Source organism: Lutra lutra, chromosome 10 (assembly GCF_902655055.1).
Source record: "Lutra lutra chromosome 10, mLutLut1.2, whole genome shotgun sequence".
Taxonomy (NCBI): Eukaryota; Metazoa; Chordata; class Mammalia; order Carnivora; family Mustelidae; genus Lutra; species Lutra lutra.
This window is the reverse complement of record NC_062287.1, coordinates 56130888-56151894: the sequence shown is the minus strand read 5'-3', so window position 1 is coordinate 56151894 and position 21007 is coordinate 56130888. Positions and strand designations below refer to the sequence as shown.

The 21007-nt window shown below is 48.9% G+C and overlaps 3 protein-coding genes across 17 annotated transcripts in view; 1 reads left to right on the top strand and 2 right to left on the bottom strand.

Annotated features, from left to right (window-relative positions):
- The window catches only part of UCP3 (uncoupling protein 3), a 12717-nt gene extending 8913 nt beyond the window's left edge, over nucleotides 1–3804 (bottom strand). The window contains exon 1 of one of the 4 annotated variants that reach the window (XM_047690343.1): nucleotides 3563–3804. The gene's annotated coding sequence lies outside the window, so the exon portion shown is untranslated. Of the gene's footprint in view, nucleotides 1–962; nucleotides 1165–3562 lie in introns of those variants that run through there. The other 3 variants (XM_047690342.1, XM_047690340.1, XM_047690341.1) reach the window with 3 other exon arrangements.
- Nucleotides 2838–21007, top strand: LOC125078180 (uncharacterized). 12 transcript variants are annotated; one of them, XR_007120818.1, is made up of 11 exons: nucleotides 5506–5891; nucleotides 6180–6337; nucleotides 6997–7322; nucleotides 7498–7713; nucleotides 8490–8660; nucleotides 9541–9643; nucleotides 11482–11615; nucleotides 12991–13115; nucleotides 14832–14992; nucleotides 17982–18052; nucleotides 19121–20171. XR_007120818.1 is itself a non-coding variant. In XM_047690345.1 (9 exons), exons 5-9 carry the CDS (start codon nucleotides 11559–11561, stop codon nucleotides 20314–20316), a joined length of 672 nt encoding a protein of 223 aa, XP_047546301.1. In that variant the 5' UTR covers nucleotides 2939–3342; nucleotides 6180–6337; nucleotides 6997–7322; nucleotides 7498–7713; nucleotides 11482–11558; the 3' UTR covers nucleotides 20317–21007. The 12 variants fall into 12 exon arrangements, 2 of the variants coding, with proteins under 2 accessions (XP_047546301.1, XP_047546302.1); XR_007120819.1 differs by lacking the exon at nucleotides 14832–14992 and having other exon boundaries at nucleotides 5507–5891; nucleotides 17157–18052; nucleotides 19121–19299; nucleotides 19486–20171; XR_007120815.1 differs by having other exon boundaries at nucleotides 5507–5891; nucleotides 17157–18052.
- Nucleotides 7825–21007, bottom strand: part of C2CD3 (C2 domain containing 3 centriole elongation regulator) — a 144084-nt gene continuing 130901 nt past the window's right edge. The window contains 1 exon segment of the mRNA XM_047690348.1: nucleotides 7825–8636. Within this exon segment, the coding sequence (XP_047546304.1) occupies nucleotides 8496–8636 (141 nt within the window). The 3' untranslated portion in view covers nucleotides 7825–8495.

Below are 21007 nucleotides of genomic sequence, written 5' to 3'. Positions count from 1 at the left end.
TTAAAAATATTTTAATTTATTTATTAGAGAGAGAGAAGGAGCAGGGAGGAGCACTTATTCAGAAAAAGTTCAATGTCCTTGCCATGGCTGGTGGGCTCCATAGGACCCACGTCATGCTAGGTTCTGTGCTTGTCATTCCAGGAAATCTGGGGATGAGCAAAAACAGTTGTGAGATTTGCTGACAAGGAGATCTCAAGGAGTCTCGTGGGGTCATCAGACACACCCACAAGTAACTAGTGCAAGATCGGTTGGACCAATGTCAGAGGGGAGGGAAGCCCCAAGAAGTGACTCAAAAGAGGGGGTGACTCTCTTGTTCGTGAGGTGGGATAAGAATCGTTTCACGGTGGAGGGTGGGAGGAGGGTCACAGAGGTTAGGCTTTGAAAAGCCGGCACGATTTTGGCAGCTGAAGCAGGAAGGGTGTTCTAGATGTGGGGAAGGGCATGAGCTCGTGTGAGAGTCCAGGGCATGGATTCAGGTAGGAGGAGAAAATGACGACCTGGCTGTGAGGCCCTCGTAGTAGAGTTTTACACACAATCCCACTGAGTTCTCACACCTTTCCTGAGAGGTAGCTGCTCCTTTCCCCTACGTTTGGGTGCGCAAATCAGGGCTTCGAAACATGAGCTTGCTGAGTGTTACCAACCTCTGGTGTCAGAGCCTGGTGCACTCTGCTGTACTTAAGGCTCAAAGCAGCCTTGGATGGAAGGCAGGGAAGCATTTAATTCCATTTTACAGATGAGAAAAAGAGGTTTGAGATGGAGAGAGACTGGTTTAAAGACATAGAACCTCAGCTAAATTCTTCTGATGGCAATGAGGCCCCATCACCTTTCACCCCGGGACCCCAGTGGGGGTGGTAGTCTGGATTTCCAGACCTTGTCTTTTTTATTCAGGGCATTCAGATCCCTTTGCAGCTAATGGATTATATGCAAAGCCATCTAGAGAATCAAGTGCTAAGCATACAGACCTGCAGCGTGGTGAGGAAGGCTGGGTGGGCATCACTGCCCAGGTTGGCCGATGAAGAAAATGGCCCAAGAGGCTGAGACCTGTGCGTGCCACACAGTCAGGTCTCGGGCTCCCTCTGCAGTGTTCCTCCTACAGCCTGTCTTCCTGCTTTTCTGTACTGCCTCCCTGAGGGTCCACTCCTCCAGGTGGTGGTGTGGAGGCCCTGGCGTCCACGGACCTGAGCCTGGCAGAGGGGACAGACTGCAGGATGCTAGGGGAACACCATCTTCCACTTGCCTCCTTTCCATTTCCCTTTGCCTCCAGAAGACCAGCAGCTGCCGGGAGGGCTCAGTTCCCAGCAAGGAGGCTCTGTCTGGGGCGTGTGCAGGTGAATGCATGAGCAGCTGCCTCTCTTGTTCCCGGCCCTGGCGTTTCCCCAGACTTTCCCCTTCTCTGACGTGAGTTGGACTGCTCAGAGCCCTAGCATCAGGAAGCTGAGTGTCTGACGCTCAGAGCTAGGGAGGCCCTTGGGGGTCGCTTTCTCTACTGTCTCTTACTGTTGTAAGAGTGTAGGAGTGTCCTTTCTTCGAAGCCTTTGGTAGCCACTCAGATTCTAATAGAAGAATCCTATAAGTTAGGTATTTTTATTCCACTTGCAGAGTTACAAACTGAGGCCAAGACAGGTGAAATGACCTGTCAGAGATCACACAGTGAGCGGAAGTGGGATTCCCACCAGGGCTATGTGACTCCGAGGCATTCTGTGGTCTCAGCCTGGTGCAGAGTGTTTGTGCTATACCTGGACCCACAGGGTAGACTTCATGGGTTTTGTCTCATGGGCTGGATCTCCTGGGGGAAACCTGTTTTCCCCTGGCCTGGGGGTTGGGTGGGAGGATTGGGGGAGCCTGAACTGTCAAACTCCTTTGGCCCGGCCTCTGATCCCACAGCTTCTTGTTGATTAGCTCAGTAGCTGTAGTTGTTTTCCCTCTAGATAGGGAGCCCCAAAGGCTGGGATAGGGTCTACTTATCCTGCTTCTTTGTGTAGCCTGGTACCGGGATGGCCCAGGGCTAGAGGGGCCCAGGGGGGACCAGTTGACCAAGGAACCCCACTTGCTGAAGTGGAGAAATGGGAAATGAAATCAGAGAAGCCCATACTGATCTTTCATGGAGGGATCTAGAATGCCAGTGCTGTACTGAATCAGAGAATGGGGAGTGGTTGGTGGTTCTCAAGTAGAGGAATGACATCATCAGGCCAGTGTTCAGAGTATGTGGGTGCAAATGTCAAGGCTGGACTGGAAGGGGAGAGGCCAGTGAGGAAGTTGTTGGAATGGTGCAGCCAGAGCTGTTGGAGCCACGCAGCGGCCACACGTGAAGCCACAGCCTATTCTGGACGCAGCCCTGAGCCATGGGAGGCAGAATGGATGGGCAGGGACTCAAGTTAAAAGCCCTACCTTGTTGGGGGGTGGGTGCACTAGAACTTTCATTAGTCAAGTTATGGTGGAGAGGGAGGCCACAATGGTAGACTCAGGAGCTGCCCTGAGGCCACCGTTTTCCACTTCTCTTCCCCCTTGACTCCAGCATCCTGAATTGATACTTGAGGAAATCTAGCAGTCAGCGGAATTTTGTCAGTGGCAAAGGGGAAGTTGAGAGCAGGACTCTTCTCTCTGTAGCTCTGCTGGGGCACTTGAGGCACAGGATGTTCCAGTAACCCTAACCCTGATGTCTGCCCAGTGCTTCTTGCATGAAGCATGGTGCCGAGGACTTATAGGTATTGACTAATTCAGTCCCTTTATAAGGCTATACGGTAGTTGTCACAAAGATTCCCACTCATAAACAAGGGACCTCAGGCTGTGAGGGCTTCAGCTAGTCATAAGACAGATGGAAGGGATGGGGCTGGGACTGGAGCCCAGGTCAGTGTGACACTGCGCCCGTGCCACTGGCCGGAGCCTCACTCTTCAGGGAGAGCTCAGGATCCCCGGAACTGCTTGTTTACTGAATGGATTCTCAGAGGCCCTCAGCGCAGGAGATCCTGATTCAGGTCTGGGCTGGGGCTGGGGAATCTGTTCTCCATGGCAGCTCAGAAGCAGGGATCAGACAACCCCATTCTGAGATGCCCCGCCGGATCTCACCCTCCTGGCAAAGCCTGCACAGCATATCCCCGCTGAGGAAGTCGCTTAAGTAGAGTTGTGTGGGCTCGTGAACTTCCCTCCCTGTGAGGCCAGGGGTGCATGCACCATCTCCACTCAGGAAAGGGGTCCCCAGGACATTCATGGGGAAAGGGCTTAATGCTCTAGAGGAATTCTGGAGATTCTGTGCTAGACTAAGGAGAAAGCCACTCTTGTCTATGGAGATTTGCAAAATCAGAGCAGAGGTGGCCATCAGCAAAAGGGGACAGTGAGTTGTGGGTGAGTGACACAGATGTTGGGGTCGAGCCTCTGCTCGGCCATGGTGCCCCTGCATTAGGGTTGCCGTTACTCCCTCTTAACTTGGTGGGGGAGGAATGAAATCTACCAGCTCTGTAGTGATTCCAGGCTAGTGATCTGCGTTCGCTCCGGGCTGCTCTCTGTAAGCTGCCGTGAAGGGCAGAGCATGGAGGAGGAAGGGGGTGGGAGAATGGGGTCTTACCTGTGAGTCCAGCCAGGGCAGGGGAAGCACAGGGCCTCCTTAAGGCTCCTTAGGGCTCCATCCCAGGAGGGGGCAGCAGGGATCTAGTTGCCCCCTTACCATTCACTGTTGTCTCTCTGCCTCCGGCTTGGCACCTATCTTTATACGCTCCAGCTGGCTTGAAACCTTACCCTACAGAAGCTTAGTTGACAGCCTGATCACTTGACAAGAGGCGGCTGGCTGGTGAGTGGCAGGGAGGTGAGGGGAAAGGTCAGAGTTCCAGATCTGGTTTAGTTCCTCTGACTTAGGGTTCTTTAAAATAGCTCCTTCCAGCTGCTGAAAGAGCTACCTCAGGTAATCAGGGCACATATGGGGACAGGGGTTGGACCTGTCACCTTTGAGAATTCAAAGGTCAATGCCACACACAGGATAGGCAGGGCAGGGCTGTCCTAACATTAACAATGATAGTAACGGTCATTTCTTGGTGCCTACTGTGTGCCAGATACCTTAGAGACATTATTTCTATTTTTCACAACCCTATGAGGTGAGTACTATTAGGATTCTGTTTGTTTGTTTGTTTTTAAATATTTTATTTGAGAGAGAGAAAGAAAGCGAGCATGAGGAGCGGGGAGGGGCAGATGGAGAGGGAGAAGCAGACTTCCCTGAGCAGGGAGCTGGCTATGGGGCTCTATCCTGGAAACCTGCAATCATGACTTGAGCTGAGGGCAGGCACTTAACTGACTGAGCCTCGCAGGTGCCCAGGATTCTGTTTTTTTAAATAACAGCTTTACTGAGATATAATTCACATACATACAGTCCGCCTATTTAATGGATATAATTCATTGGTTTTAACTGTTCAGTTATCCAACCATCATCACAATTTTATTTTTTTTTTAAAGATTTTATTTATTTATTTGACAGACAGAGATCACAAGTAGGCAGAGAGGCAGGCAGAGAGAGAGGAAGGGAAGCAGGCTCCCTGCCGAGCAGAGAGCCCGACGTGGGACTCGATCCCAGGACCCTGAGATCATGACCTGAGCCGAAGGCAGCGGCCCAACCCACTGAGCCACCCAGGCGCCCCCATCATCACAATTTTAAAAAAATTAATGGTTTTTAAAAGATTTTATTTATTTATTTATTTATTTATTTGTCAGAGAGAGAGAGACAGAGCACACAAGCAGGCAGAGTGGCAGGCAGAGGCAGAGAGAGAAGCAGGCTCCCCGTTGAGCAGGGAGCCAGATGTGGGACTCGATCCCAAGATCCTGAGATCATGACCCGAGCAGAAGGCAGCCGCTTAACCAACTGGGTCATCCAGGCATCCCATCATCACAATTTTAAAATATTTTCACCACTCCCCACACACTCCCCCCAAATCATGTACATCAATAATCACTTTCCTTTTTCCCTTACACTCAGCCCCAAGCAATCACTAATCTACTTTCTGTCTCTATAGATTTCTTTTTTTAAAAGATCTTATTAATTTGAGAGAGTGAGAATGAGAGAGAGCAAGAGTGGGCTGAGGGGCAGAGGGAGAAGCATGACTCTGGAATTATGACTTGAGCCAAAGGCAGATGCTTAACTGATGAGCTGCCCAGTTGTCCCTATCTCTATGGATTTCTGAACCTTTCATATAAATAAAATCCTATTGTATGTGATTGGATTTTCTCAGTTAGCATAGTACATTCAAGATGTGTCTGTGCTATAGCATGTATCGGTATCTCATTCCTTTTCTTGCTGAGCATCTAACATTTGTAATGCTTCCTTTACAGAGGAGAAAATGGTGTCAGGGAGGGACAAGGACTAACCCCAGTCACACTGCTAGTATATGGTGTTGCCCAACCCCCAGTCCTTAAATTATAATATTTATAATTATAAATTAATAATTATAATTCTGGTCTCTCTGCTGTGACCTTTACCGTCTCACACATGACACTGAAGGGAGCCAAAGGGAGTGGGCAGAGGTGTGTGGAGCATGGCAGGGAGGGCTCCTAGCAGCTGCTACTACTGTAGGCTCCATCAGTAGGCACTGAGGGAAGGGTGGGGCACATCTGAACCTGGGACGCACGTGACACAGGAAAGAGGGGACGGGGACAGGAGAAGAGAGGGGAATTCCGGGGTGAGAAGGGAGTTAACTGGGTAGGGCAGAGGAGTAGGCAGAACCCATTTCTGGACTTGGGCACAGAGCCATGGCCACAGGGCAAGTGGTCACAAGTCTAGACATTCAAGTGCAAAGCCAGGGCTGTGTCTGTCCTCTCCCTTGGAGCAGACCGTGCCCTAACATCAGTAGCCCAGGCAGTTCCCTTCATAAGGGAAGGGGCTGCTAGGAGACTGCTGAGGCTGGGCTCAGGAGGTAGGTTCCGGCTCCAGCTGGAAATGCTGGCCTGAAGGTGGTGGCTAGATTGCAGTGGGTATGTGGGAAGGGATAAACAGCAGGCGCTCAAACAAGGAGGCCGTGGGCCCTGGAGTCCCCAGAGGGAGGACTCAGCTTACATTGGGCTGGGAGGCTTCTTGAGGGCAGGGCCAGGTGTGTCTGCTGTGGCTCCCTGTCCCCAGAGTCCAACAGGCACTAGAAGTTCAAAGGTTGGTGGCAAGGGCTGGAAGCAGCCAGCATCTGGTGATCAGAAACATCCATTTTCAGGTCTCTGCAGAGGCAGTGCCTGAAAGGAAGTGAGGGAGATGATGGCTCGTTGTCAAATATGTACTTCATGCCCTTAAGCCAGGCTGCATGGCTCGCAAGGCATTTCATCTCTGAGCTGTCACCGGGAAAGAGATCCAACTTTCAGGGAGAGGATACTGGTAAATAACACACTCTTTTTAAGTGGAGGTGATGGTTTTCAGACCCTTAGGGTGCCCTTTTATTTTGGGGGGTTGCTCTGAGCCTGGGTAGGAAAAACCGCCTGGGTAGGAGCAGCCTGTGTCCTGCTGTGGCCTTATCCTAACTTGACCCAATCAGGTTATTTATAGAAGCTGGAGCAGGATTTGGAAGGAATATTCTTCACCTGAGGCTTAACCCCTCAGGCCTGGGCCCCCAACTGCCCCTCTGTAGGTTCTATGTGGCCTTAAGGCAGGTGGAGCCCTTGCCTTGAAAGCTCCTACTGTCAACCTGAGATTGGGGGGGGGAGGGTGTGAGCCGGCAGGCTGAAGGCTGAGGGGCCGAGATGAACAAAAAGGGAACAGCCTGGTGGAGGGCACTTCACTGATGGGGGGCACCCTGTTCCTCCTCGGGGTTTGTGCATCACCCCACCCTCAGGCGCGTCCTGCCTGTCTCAGAGCTGTTGGGGTGCTTGCCTGTCTGCTGGTTAGCTCGGGAGCTCCGGGGGTGGGGGTGGGGTGGGAGGAGCTGACATTTCCTCAGCTTCCACCAAGTGCCAAGTGCAGGCGAAGCACTTTCACAAATGTCATCTAGTTTAGTCTTCACAACAACCCTCTGAAGCGTTATTATCTCTGCTTTGCAGATGAGGCAACAGCGGCTCAGATGGAAGGACAGTCAAGCTGGAGGGGACCTATGAGGGAAGTGGCAGTGTCAAGACAGGTCTCTTCCCTGTCCCTAGCAGCATGTGGCCCTGAGTGCTCTCCTGGTTTTTTCTCTGGGCTCATCCTCTGACTTTTCTGGGAAGCCCGCCCTGGTTGCTCCAGCCCACATGGTTTTTTTCCATCAATTTCCCCAATTCAGACCACTCACTGGCTACTCCCTGTGTGCAGAAGCCTTGTGACACCTCTGGAAATGTATGTGGTGATTCCTTTCCTAGCTACATAAACAGAGGCAAATGACTTGACTTTGGTGAGTTTCAGTAACTATAAAATGGGTATCATGACCTGTAGGTTATAGAGTTATGAGGACTAAGCAAAATGGCCTGTGCTTGGGGAGGAAAGCGGGACCCTCCATGTTAATTCTCCTCCACCCTTCTCTCCCAGCCATTCTGCACATCTTTGTGCTTTTCTTATCTTCCTCACAGGCCCTGTCTATAGTAGCTGCTCAAATGTTTGGAGTTTGACAGTCTTAACCCAGAGCAATTCATCCTAGAGAGATCAGGGGTTCTGAGCAGACCTGTTCCAGGAGACTCCTCCACTTTGTTGCCGGATTGGAGGCATAAGCAAAGGAATAACGGAGTGTCCGCCCAATCTGCTCTCTCACCGTGAAGTCTTGTGGTGACCCTGGCCCCTGGTTCAAGGTGAGCTTAAGGGACTGTATGGTTTTCAAGCTTTCCTTTGGCTGTTAGAGCACAAATGGATTCCTAACACCCCAGTCCAGTGGCCAACCCAGGAAACACCTGTTTACAGAATACAAATACCAATATGATTTTATTCAAACACAGGCAGGAACAAGGACCTTCAGAGCTGGGTAAAAACAATAAGTTAAAAGCATGGTTAGAATTTTAGATAATCAGACAAAAGTCCAAAGGAGGTGATTTCCCCCCTCCTTTTCTATTGATTAATTCAACACAGCGTAAAAATAATTTATATCTATAAAATACCCTTATTTCTAAGCAAATCAGCTGAGGTGGCTCAAGGACTTCCTCAGCTATGCACAACACACACAATCTCCACCCCCACCTCTACCCCACCCAAACTTTAAGTAAAAAATGGCCCATGATATTCAGGCAGAAGGTGGGCTCATGTCAGCAGTAGGCTATCAAGGACACTGGAAGGAGTTTCTCAGCCGAGAGATGCCTGCTTGGGTCCCTTAGTCAAAAGATGGGTGGTTCCACTTGGGTACTGGAGTCCATTTTGTTTAGAAGGAAGAAGCTGAAATCCTAGCAGATGGACTTTGGACTGGTTTGGGACATTCCTCCAGGCTGTGCTGGATGGGGTCCCAAGGCACCCATGGACTAGGCTGGTGGTAGTTTCAGGGCCCTCATGGCCTTGAAGGAAGCAGACCTTGTTTCTCATGTGAGCCAGACAAGGCCAAAGGAAGGTGGGCAGGCGGATCCTTCCCTTTGTCTTTCAGTCTGTATTAGTCTTTCTGGGAGTACTGGGAAGAAAATATCCGTGCGATCCTGCGAGTTTCTTCCTCAGGCAAGTTGGGAGGCAGCGAGTTGGGTCTGGGACGACAAGGCCTTCTGGACAAGACTCTGCTGGAGGCCTCACTCTTATCCTGAAAGAAGAAGAAGTCAGCTAGGTGAGGATATGGCACCTCCAAGAAATGACTTTGGTTCCTTTCATATCTTGGTTCTCTGGCTAATATTGATATAGAGCTGACTGGTTTTTGTTTTTTTTTTTTTAAAGATTTTATTTATTTATTTGTCAGAGAGAGAGAGGGAGAGAGAGCAAGCACAGGCAGACAGAATGGCAGGCAGAGGCAGAGGGAGAAGCAGGCTCCCCGATGAGCAAGGAGCCCGATGTGGAACTCGATCCCAGGACGCTGGGATCATGACCTGAGCCGAAGGCAGCTGCTTAACCAACTGAGCCACCCAGGCGTCCCTAGAGCTGACTGGTTTACAAAGCACTTTATGTACTTGATGTTGTTTAACCCTCATCTCAACCCCACGGGTGGGCATGTTGTTCCTAGGTCATGGACAGGAAACTAGAGTTCAGGTTTAAATAAACTCAAGGTCCCACAGCTTGGAGTGGCAGAGATGGGATGTGAACCCTAGCTGAGACTCTGCCTGTGGAGGAGCAGCAGTCCCCTCCGGGACAGATTAAAGCCTCATCCCTTCTCTTGCTGCATGAATATGGATAAGTCATTCGTCCTCTGAGTTGTAACTGTTCTACATGTCACCATGGGAATATATCCAATTGCCAGGGAGGAGATGTTGGTGAATACTACACTCTCAGTATGGCCCCTGGGAGTTCTGACAGCCGGCAGGTGACATGAACCACATCCCGACACTGCCCTCCTACCAAAGCTTTCCCTGCCTCAGGCTGACAGGGTATCACTAGTTCCCCTTTAAGGTCCTAGTGTACATTTGGGTTATGTGATGGTGGTCTTCTGGACTCCTATATGACTCACTCTTTTGCTCATTCAACTGCTCCCCACTCCACTTTATTTTCTGTACCAGGTTCCTGCCCTGGAGCAGCTCAAAGCTATACAAAAAAGCCAACCCAGGCAGCCAGTTGACAGGAAGAGGCAGTGCTAAAAGGAGATGGGAGTCGCCACCACAGGTGAACTTGGCTGACCTCAATAGCATGCAGCCTGCCCTATGGATGGGCATTTCTGTCTCCAAATCCATGTGCTGAGGTCTTCACAAGCTGATGGAGGCATAGGCAGCTCACTGCACCACTCCCCAGGCACCAAGAATCAGTTTGGTGGAGACCCCAGAGATCTGAAACTACCTCCATGCCCCTTGTGATTCTGCAAATGGGAATCTGAGGCCTAGCGAGAGTTGCTTCTGGGATCAGTGACATTTAGTAATCCCCTTCCTCCACTTAACCTTTTCAACGCCTACTGTGAGGAGACAGAAATGAACAGAACCCAGTTCTTTTTCTTTTTTATTTTAAATTTTGTATATATTTATTTGAGAGAGAGCATGAGTGGGGGGTGGGCAGAGGAGAGGGAGAAGCAGACTCCCTGCTGATGGATTCCTAACAGGGAGCCCAATGTGTGGGCTTGATCCCAGGACCCTGAGATCATGACCTGAGTCAAAGGCAGATACTTAACTGAGCCACCCAGGTGCCCTCAGAACCCAGTTCTTGACTTCCATGGCACCGAGGGGACAGAGTGATCTACTAAAAAAATTAGAACAGCAGTCAGAATGTGATAAGGGGAGTGGATAGCCAGGCAGCCTTGAGGACTACCTGCCAATCTGGAATTCTAAATGCTGAAGGAGTCCACAGAACCTGAGCAAACTCTCAGCACTGATAGCCCACAGTTAGGGGTGCCTGAGACCCAACCCACAGCTCCATGTCTTCTAGGGAGGCCTAGGCTAAAAGGAAAAAAAGGAAAACTACTCGTTGCTCATGACTGGAGTTCTTCCTTCCAAAATATGAGAGGTGCTGTATAATGCCTTAGGCCAGGGTAGACCAGTTGCCCAGTCCCTGGTTGTTGCCCTCCTCCTCTACACTGGATGGGTGCTTCTGCAAGACACGGACTGAATCTGATGCTTATGACTCCAAATGCGCCAGGTCCAAGATGGGAGGTTGGTAACTGCTAGACCAGTAATGGGTGGGACCAAGCCCTGGTGACCAGAGGCTGAAACTGGGTCGGGAGGAGGCTGCCTCTTACAAAAAACATCTTATTCATTCATTCTAGAACCAGTGGTTGTTGGCCTACCATGTGCCAGGCCTTTGGATAGGTCAAATCCTCTCAGGCGCTTGGAAGCACATTAAGTCTTCATATACCCCTCTGTACTCCCAAGATCTAAGATTGTTGTCTTGTGAGCTATTTAGGATTTAGAGGTAATGATGAATCCCCTTCTAGTGCCCTGGCTTCACTGCAGACACATCTTCTGGGTCACCAGCTGTACCTTAACTTTCCATTTCTTTCTCTGCTACAGTGAAAGGGGACAGAGATGTTTGTTTTAAAAGCTAAAGGGGAAAACAGGCCTAAAGAGCATAGTCCCCTATCTCAAATCCCAAACCAAGCTTCTGTGTCCTCATCTGCCAGAAGAGAAGCACTGTTTTCAAGAAGTTCTGATAGGTCTTATTTTCCATCCCTGGAAGGGTCAGTTGGGTACTTCAGTTTATGAAATGACCATTAAAGAACTTTGTTAGTGACTCATCAATTCAACCCAATCAATTTTTAAAAAATAAATAAATTTATTAACCTTTTTTTTTTTTTTTTGAGAGCATGCACATGCATGATTTGGGGGGGGGAGGGGCGGTGGGAGAGGGAGAAGCAGGGTCTGCTGCTGAGCGGGGAGCCCAATGTAGGGCTCCATTCTAGGACCCTGGGATTATGAACTGAGCTGAAAGCAGATGCTTAACTGACTGAGTTATTCAGGTGCCCCTCAACCCAATCAATTTCTAAGGACAATAAGTAGCCATGGTTTCTGTCCCCACAGGGCTGCTCAGGCTAGAGGGGAGAAGAAGATGCCAACCCACCCAACAATCACAGAGATGAAGCTTAGAACTCAGAAGCATGGAGAAGGGAGCAATTCATGACAGCCAGGATGGACAGGGGAGGCTTCATACAGAGGTGAGATCCTAGATGGGCAGAGTGGCAGCTGAACTGGAGGTGGAATGAGGTCATTTCACTGGGGGTAACAGCATGAGCACAGGCCCGCACCTGACTGGCTGGGCCAACATCTGCCCTGGAGCTGAATCAAGTGTGGCTGGTTCAACTGACTTCCCAGCATTCACACCCGCACAGGCAACCCAGGGGGCTTTATCTGTATGGCCCAGGCCCAGGGACAGGGCTTGGCTCTGTGTACTAGGCAGGGCAGGGGTGTGGAAGGACAGAGAACACACACTCAGCAACATTTGGCTTTTGTTGACCTCAGTAGGGTCTAAAAAACATCTTGACTGGGAGTAAAGGTTCTTCCTTCATCAGTTATTACTCCAAAACACACAACTATGGAGGCGCTGGGCAGAGGTGAAATTGCTTAGAGCAAGGACACCCCTCCATGTTCTGACTGCTCCTCCGAAATCCTCGCATGCTCCTGCTGGAGCCCTGGGGACCCAAGCCCTGAGCAGGGCCCCTCGCTCAGTACAGATGCCTGCCTTGCTCGACTTCCACCCACTTGGCTGGCTGCCTTCCCCTAGAGTGGGACTAGGACTTGCTGGGGCTAGAGAGTAGCAGATTCAGCAGCCACAGCTAGGAGCAGGGCAGAAATGGGGACAAGATACACAGACCAGGGTCCTAGCCTGAGAGACAAATCCTAAATTTGAGCCCCTAGCCCAACTGCAGCATGGCTGGGCTCCATGAGCAGATGATGGGAGAGGAGGTGCTCTGTCACTCAGGAACGGCTTCCAGCTGGTGGATCCTTCTTTGGCCAGGTCCCTGTGACATAGTATCTTCTCCAAAACCTCCCTCAGGAAGGCCCAGCCCTCTTCTTTTTCTTTCTTCTTCTTTTTTTTTTTTTTTTTAAAGATTTTATTTATTTATTTGACAGACAGAGATCCCAAGTAGGCAGAGAGGCAGGCAGAGAGAGAGGAGGAAGCAGGCTCCCCACTGAGCAGAGAGCCCGATGCGGGGCTCGATCCCAGGATTCTGGGATCATGACCTGAGCTGGAGGAAGAGGCTTTAACCCACTGAGCCACCCAGGCGCCCCGAGGCCCAGCCCTCTTCTTTGGGCTGAAATGTGGTCTGGGCCAAGCCACTATATTCTGGGTTCTCTCCACTCTAGTCCCCCAGTGGATCCTCTTGAACAGTTCGCCTGCCAGGAAGGTGGTGGGTGCAGTCTCCCCACTCACCCCTGCTTCAGGGTGTTCCTGGGACTCTCAGAAGGGAGGCAGTGGGGTAGAGTGGAAGGAAAATGGTCTGTGGCCAAACTCAACACACTCTTTCTCTGGGTCTCAGTATCTTTGTTACCAAAGGGAACTAAGAACTTCTGTTTGGGCTTCTAATCCAGGTCTACTATGAAGGTGAAATGAAATTCATATGTGACCAAGGGTCTGGTCGGTTACATCTTGCAAAACACCTGCTACAGAGAGGACTTGCTGTTCTCAGACCTCACCCGGGCAGAGTAGAAGTAAGGTACTGTACCTCCCCAAGGCATGCCCCCAGACCTGGCCAAGCTCTCCCTACTCCACTGCCCTCTGCCCAGTGAACCTCTGGACCTGGCATCAGGGCTGAAGTTTTGTTCTTTTCCAGAGTGATTCCCTTAAGTAACATAAACACAGACTTAGTTGCTAGAAACAAAACTTTTGCAAGAGCTAAAAACTGAAAGTAAACAGCTCCCTGATTCTGGCTGGCTAGGTAGGCTTGCCAACAGATTGCTGCCCCAGAGACAGCTCAGTACAGCTGCCTGCCTTCCTCAACTTTCACCCCCTTGGCTGGCTGCCTTCCCCTGGGGTGGCTCCCAGAGTCCTCTCCAAAGGCTGGAATTAGGACTTCCTTGGGCTAAAGAGAGTTTGCAGATTCAGCAGCTACAGCTAAGAGCAGGGGAAATGTGGGGACAAGACAAAGACCAGGGGCCTAGCCCTAAGAGGTCAATCCTAAACCTGATCACTCAGCTCAAGTGCAGTGTGGCTGGGCTCCCTACTCTGAGCTCACCCTCTGCTCCTGCAGTAGAGCCCTGGTCATGTGGTTCTCACCACCTACATGCTCCCTCCATTCCTCACCACACCCACTTACTTCCTTCCCTATCCTTCCTCTGAGGAGCCTTCCTGGACAAGAGGCCCATTCTATAGGGACTAGAGCCACTCCCTCACCTTGGGCCTCAGTCTCCCCATCTATAGAATGAAGAGGCCTAACTAAATCAAGACCCTTTGACCCTCTGAACTCACACCCTGCTAAGGAGAGGGGTTGAAAGTCCCGACTCCTGAGAGGGAAGGGTTAAAGTGTCACTTCTGGAAGAGGTCCTCGCTCCTCCCAGACTCTGGCTTCAGAGTATCTCAGGCAACTTGAGCCCTGTGCCTGCCCAAAGGTCCTGTGGGCCCTTTCCTGTGAGGTGCCTGCCAAGTTGCATTCTGGGTCAGGGTGGGCACCAGCCAATTCTGGCTGTTACCCCTGACTTCTGTACACCCTTGGCAAGGGAGCTCATCTCCCAAAAGCTCTGTGTGGACTTTATCAAAAACCCTTGGACCTTTAGGATTCTTCTTGGCACTCTGCAGAGAGCTGGGGACTTGGTGGCTCAAAGAAGTGAGGCAGTACATTAAAAGGGACATCTCAGCCATCAGGCTTAGACCACAGGCTAAAGAGAGAGGATACTGGGCTCAGGAAGTTCCCTTGGGCCCCAGCTGACCAGATCTGACGGTTTTATGGAAGCTGGGTTTCTCTACCAGGACTGTGCATCTCTTAGATGCCTCTAGGCCTGAGGAAGGGAAACCAAGAGACAGAAAAAATTCTTTGAACTCCTGTGAGAAGAGAGGCAAACTTAAAGCCTTAAGACTCATATACAGGCAGACCAGAGACTTCTGAGGCTAGGGATCTGTTACCCTCAGATAGGGGTGGTGTATCACCCTGGGCCTCTAACTCAGGATCTGAATGGAGCAAAGAGTCTACCACTATAGCTTGAAAACTGCTTCCATACTTCAGGGCTGCTCTGTGGGGCTTAACTTCCCAGCTCCCAGATCCTGGTGCTAAGCTTTTGATCACGCCCCTATCCCTTAGCATTTCATTGTACCAGTTTCCCCCAAAATGGAACAATAAATAAGAGGGGAGACATCTCAATAGTAATGATGATAAAAATAATAACAGCTAACACTCATACAGTTCTCTCTCTCTCAAAAAGATTTATTTACTCCTCAGGAACAACAGCACCTGGCCCCATGCCTGTGGTTCGTCCGGGAACTTGTTCCTGCTGTGTGGAGAGCCTGGCCTTGGCAGGAGGGCACAGAACAAGAAAAGGCCCATCTCACAGTAAAGAAGTGCTGTGCAGGCAGGCAGGGAGGCCAAAACTCAGACGACAGGTTACTTTTGCTCTTTGCTTCTGATTCCTATCCCAACCTGACTGTTCTGGTTGAGTTCAATCCCTCCCTACCTTTGACCTCCTTTCTAGCGTACACTGCTTGGACCTCTGAGTTGCCAAATTCTGCTGATTCCCTGAGAGGTTTCTTTTCTCCAGAATCACAGCTTATAAAGCCTTTCCTTCATCTCTGAATTCTACTCAAGCCACTGTTGTGGCTCTGTCTTCTTTTCCCTAAATTCATTCTTTTTTGTCTTGTTTTCCCTAAGTGTTATTGTAGGCTAATATCACTTGGGAAAGCTAGTGAGTGGTTTGGAGGCCAGTACCCCTAGGAACCGAGCTCTCTGCAGACACAGTCTGTAGTACCAGGTCCAGCCCTTTAAGCATGACAGGTACTTGATAGGAGCTGGAGGACTGAGATATAAAGCTGGCTCCCCTGGGGAACTGTGAGCTCCTGAGGGAAGGGGCCTTCTATCCTCTCTGAACCTAGCTCAGGACTATGACTTTAATTTGCCAGAAGATGTATGTGTCAAGTTTGAGGCCGATATTACCTTCCTATGCTCTGGCCTATGTGTCCTCAGGCCCAGTTCTGGCTCTCCTAGTCATTAATGAGAAGTTACTGGAGGGTTCCAAGGAGAGAAGTCACAGGATTTACTCAACATCTTAAAAGGTTAACAGATGCTGTATGGGGAATGGGTTGCCAGGGGCAAGGGCAGAAGCAGAAAGGCAAGCGAGATTTCTGCAATAATCTAGGCAAAAGGTGACGGTGGTTTAGACCATGGTGGTAATGGTTGGTGTGGTGATAAATTAGATCTGGATGTATTTTAAAGACAGAGCTGCCAGAATTTCTTGGTGGATTGGAAATAGAGGTGTCAGGGGGATTCTAAGGGTTTTGGTCTAAACCACAGAACTAGAAGGATAGGGTGTCTGTTAACTGAGATGGGGAAGACTGAGGAACAACTTTGAGGAATAAAATCTGGAGTGAGTGTTAATTTGAAGTATCTGTTAAATACCTAAGTGGAGCTGTTGGTTAGGCAGCTGGCCACATGAGCCTAGAGTTTACAAAAGTCTGAGTGAAGATAACAGTTAGCAGTAGTCAGCACATAGAAAGGATTTAAAGCTCTGAGATCAGATGGGGTCATCTGGAAAACAAATGTAAATGGAGCAGTCTAGACTCTGCCCGGGGTTACTCCTTTGTTAACAAGTAGGGGAAATAAGGAGGAACCAGCAAAGGCGGCTGAGCGGGAACAGTCATGAGGGAGGTGGAGAACTGAGAGGAACTGATGCCTTAGAAACAAGTGAAGAAAGTGTTTAAAGGAGAGAGAGAGAGAGATCGACTATGTCACACACTACTGAGAGGGCAAATAAATGGGGCACTCAGATTTGATAGGTGGCTTAGGAATATGGGTTTTTATTTTTTAAGATTTATTTGACAGAGATGACAAGTAGGCAGAAAGGCAGACGGGGCAGTGGGGGGCGTGGGGTGGGGAAGCAGGCTCACCTCTGAGCAGAGAGTCCGACATGGGGCTGGATCCCAGGACCCTGAGATCATGACCCGAGCTGAAGGCAGAGGCTCAACCCGCTGAGCCACCCAGGTGCCCCAGGAATATGGGTTTTTAAATTATAAAAAGGTTTTTGCTTTTTGGCAACCCTGAAGAGTCTGCCTCCCTTTCAGCTGTGGGAAAGCGTGGACATGAGTGAGACTCATTAGAAGGAGTCAGGAGGGAGATGATGAAGACAGATAACATGATGGTGGGAAGTGAGTACACGTAGAAGATATTTAGTGGGCTGAATTAACAGACCCTGGTAACAGAAGAGCTCTGGGGTGTGGGGGGTAAAGGAGCAAGAGAGGGGAAAGAGGACACGCTTCTGGCAGAAAGGCTGTGCAAAGGGAGGTGCCAAGCTCAAGTTTTGGACATAGTGCACTGTTTGTGACACATCAAGGAAAAGATGGCTAGGATGCGGCTGGATGAAAGTGTGTCTGCAGCATGGGAGAGAAGTCTAGATGAAGATAAGGATTTGACGGGCCGTCAAACTGTAAATAACTTAAATACTTGAAGTGGTTGAGATTTCCCCAAAGAAATAGCTGCAAGAGCAGAGGACAGAAACTTGGGGGAAAACAACATATGAGATGCTGCTGTCTCATCTTCCCTTTCCTTCCCATTTAGGGAAGTTGATAAAACTAATTTACCCACAAGCAGCAAAGCAAACAGAATCAGACGTAACTTTCAATAAAACCAGGAAGCTGTCCCAGTGAAGAGGTCCTTGATCATGGGAGGTAAGAGAAAGCAGAGGCAGCAGAACTTGACCAATGCACAAGTACTACGACACTGCCGCTGGCTGGCGTGCAGCAGTCCTGCTCAACGGCCACCCACCTCCTCCTCTCCTGAAAGCGGCGACAGCCGGAAAGGAGGCAGTCACAAGAAGCAGAGCTAAGGGTCGGCCTCTGTTCCCTATCTCTGTGGCACTTGGTATTCTATAATCTCCCTGTGAGGCCCGATAACCCCATCTGACAAGTGAGGAAGGAAACAGACTCAGCAAGATCAGACTTGACTAATGTCACAGAGACCTGTAACTACTACACCGTTGGGGAAGGGGTGGAAAAAAACCCTGTTTCACAAAAGCTGGACGTGTTTCTGAGCAGAAACCTAGAGCCACGTTTCTGGGCTCTAGGGCGTCATTTCAACGTGAAGTGAAGGATCAGGCCTTCCCTTAGAGCTTGTGGTGAGGCCAGAACAGTTGAGCCAGTGCTTGCAGAGTCTCTCCTCCTGTAGGGACGGGTTGCTTGCCTGGCCCTGAAGCAGGTTAGCTACAGTGCAGCAGTCCTAGGACACTGGTTGAGAAGAGCCCAGCAGCCTCTCAAAATGCTCCCCTTCAACCTTCAGGGCCAAGGCTAGCCTTAGGAGGAGGCAGAACAGATGACATTCTCAAATGAGGGTATAGGACAGGGTTGCTGCCCTTCTGTCCCTAACTCTCACTTTTACTGTTGACAGGCCTGAGACATTACAAAAAACAGAAGACAAGAGACAAGAAGAGAAAACAGATGGGCACCTGGGTGGCTCAGGTGGTTAAGCATCTGCCTTTGGCTGGGATCATGATCCCAGTGTCCTGGGATTGAGCCCCATTTTGGGCTCCTTGCTTGGCAGGGAGCCTGCTTCTCCTTCTGCCTCTGCCTGCTGCTCCCCCTGCTTGTGCTCTGTCAAATAAATAAAATCTTAAAAAAAAAAAAAAAGTAAAGAAATTAGAAGCTTCCATCAAATGGGAAACACTACCACCAAATTTCTAATCCCACTTGCTTTAGCACCCATATTCTTGATCTTCTCCATCTTCCTTCATGCTTTAAGGTGTTTTCTTTTTGCTCTCAAAAAGCTACCTCCACCTGTGCTCTGCATCCCATGCCCTCTCTGACTCAAGGACCATCCTTTCTCTTCTTCTCCTGCATCTTCCCATTCTTTTATGGGACCATTGCATTCACATAAAGAAAGCTGTAGCCATTCCCATATTAAACAAAACCAACCCCCAAAACCTTCCCTTTACCTCACATGCTACTCTAGCCACCACCCTATTTCCCTGCTTCACAGTCACAGCCAGATTTATGGAAGGAGTTGGTATCTCCATTTTGGCACCATTCAATCACTCTTAAAATGTTAATTACATACAGTTTTGTGATTTCATTGTGTTAAACACCAAAGAAACTATGTGACATATGTAAATTATAAAGCATTATAAAAATGAACATCTATGAATCCACAACCCAGTCTAACTGTGAAAATAAAGGAAACCTCATTTAAAATGGAGTCAGAAAGCCCTGAAGGGGGAGCTCTCACACACTAGCTCTGATGGTAAGAAGCAAACCTAGCATTCGTCAACAGAAAGCTTACTTATTTCCATACCCCAACAGGAAAAAGGAAGAATTCCTCCTTGCCCAGCAACAACGTAGCCAAGGAGAACTCAGCAGAAAAGTCCCTCCCAGGTTCCTCCCTTCACCCTGTAAAAGCAGGCCCCTCTCCTCTGTTCTGCAGACTTGCCTGTTTTGCCATAGTTTGCTGGTCCCCAAACTGCAATTCCTCTGCTATTCCAGAATAAACTCAGTTAGCTGGTAAAATAACCCGTTCTTTTTTTTTTTTTCCAGGTTAACAGAATCAACCTAAGAACTAAAACATTGCTAATATTGTTGTATAGACCTGTGTTCTTCCTCCCCTATCCTACCCCTGCCTCCACAACTACGAACATTGTAGTCAAACTGTTAAAAGGTCACATTACCATTCTGGGCAGCAGTAAGAATGATGCCTGCTTCTCATCAGAAACAATGTAAGTCAGAGTGTGGAATGATCGCTCTAAAATGCTAAAACAAAATTCAAGTTGGAATTCTATAGCCAGTGGGAAAAAATATCCTTGAAAAATGAAGGCAAAATAAAGATATTTTCAGACAATTGAAGCTGTTGCCAGTAGGTCTGCAGTACATGAAATTCTAAAGGAAGTTCTTTGTGCTAAAAGGAAATGATCCTGGCTGGAAATCAGGATGTGAAGAAGGAATGGAGAATACCAGCAAGTATGTGGGCTAATATGAACGTCTGGTTTTTGTCTTAAATTCTTCAAAGAGGCTACTCTGAAGACCTTCTGAGACCATAAGCTGAGATTATGGGGCTCCTGCCTAAGTATAATTCATAAATAGATGTAAAATAAACCATAAGTGTAGTGAAGTTAAAGTTCTGACTTATCCCATGGTAACTATTTCAATGCTTTCAAAAATAAATGTAATTCTTAATATTTTTTTCCCTTAACTTTTGGTGCCTCTACTTGCTAGTCTTAAACACGAACTTGATTTGATTCTTAGGTTATCCAGCACTGGGCAGCAGCCAGCCAGAGCACAAGACTCGGAAAATATGCATTCAGTAGTGACAGGTCATTGCTAGTGAGGACAACCAGCCTCCTGAGGTGTCCTGGGACTTTTAGTGCTGAAATGGCCAGTTTTGAGTGTGATGATTAGTTACCCTAAGCAAGACCCAGTATGAGGTCCTGAGGAGAGAAGAGCCCTGAGAACAGCAGATAAACAATGGAGTTTTGCTGTGACTAAGAAAGAGAAACAACTGAAAAGTATTTAAGACTTACATTCTCAAAACTAGACTCGCCCTTTAATTGAAGTGAAGATTCTTATTTCTCCCTCTCCCACACTTGTGTCTTATGTTTAACAGATCAAAGACCGATAATTCCCTTGGGAGCTGGTACATCATGAAGGCAGAAACAGAAAAGCAGGAACAGCAGTTCTGCATGGTAGGAGACACAACAGCTCAGAGTGGCTCACAGACTCCCTTCCTATGGGCGTAACTCATTGACATTTCACCCACTTTGCTGGGAGGGGAAGAGAGAAAAGGAACTAACAGTGTCTACTTTTTTCCTCTAGAAAATTCTTGCCATCATTCTATTAGGTAAGAATTATTTTAGCATGATGGTACATAAAAGGAAACAAACTCAGAAAGGTCAAGTCACTGTTCAAGGTCCCTTAATTTCTTAGTAGCAGCTTCAGTGTTTGACCTCATGGGCATCGCCCTCAAAATCTTGTGCCTGGTACCTGGATAGAGGCTGGTGACTCCAGCATAAATGCTGGTGGGTATGTATGGGACATGCAAGAGGAAGGAGATGAGCTGGAGAGTACAAACCAGAGCAGAAATAAAGGCTACAAAATGCAGAGCTCCTGGGTAGGGGCAGGCATCTTTCCTTCTCCAGGAAAGGATTTACAAATTTGATGAAAACTGAGATGTGTGAGAACTTAGACTGATCTGTCTACTAAATAAATGAGATGTCCTGAAAATGGTGCTAGGGAAGTTGAGGGAGAGAGGAGGAGGGAAAACTAGTAAAAGGATCAGATATCTGATGGCTTCTCTTTAGAACTATACCCTAGGGTCTCAAGATGCTTCTGGATGGACTCCATTGGTCATCAAAGTAGGTCCTGGAAAAGCATTAAAAATATTTAAGTGAAGGGGTGCCTGTGTGGCTCAGTGGGTTAAAGCCTCTGCCT

Excerpts from the sequence above, each read along its gene's own strand:
- LOC125078180 (XM_047690345.1), top strand. The coding sequence starts at position 11,559 with ATGGAGAAGGGAGCAATTCATGACAGCCAGGATGGACAGGGGAGGCTT. Across the intron at positions 11,616-12,990 it reads AGGGGAGGCTTCATACAGAG|GTCTACTATGAAGGTGAAAT; the intron begins GTGAGATCCTAG and ends CTTCTAATCCAG. Across the intron at positions 13,116-14,814 it reads CCGGGCAGAGTAGAAGTAAG|ATTTATTTACTCCTCAGGAA; the intron begins GTACTGTACCTC and ends TCTCTCAAAAAG.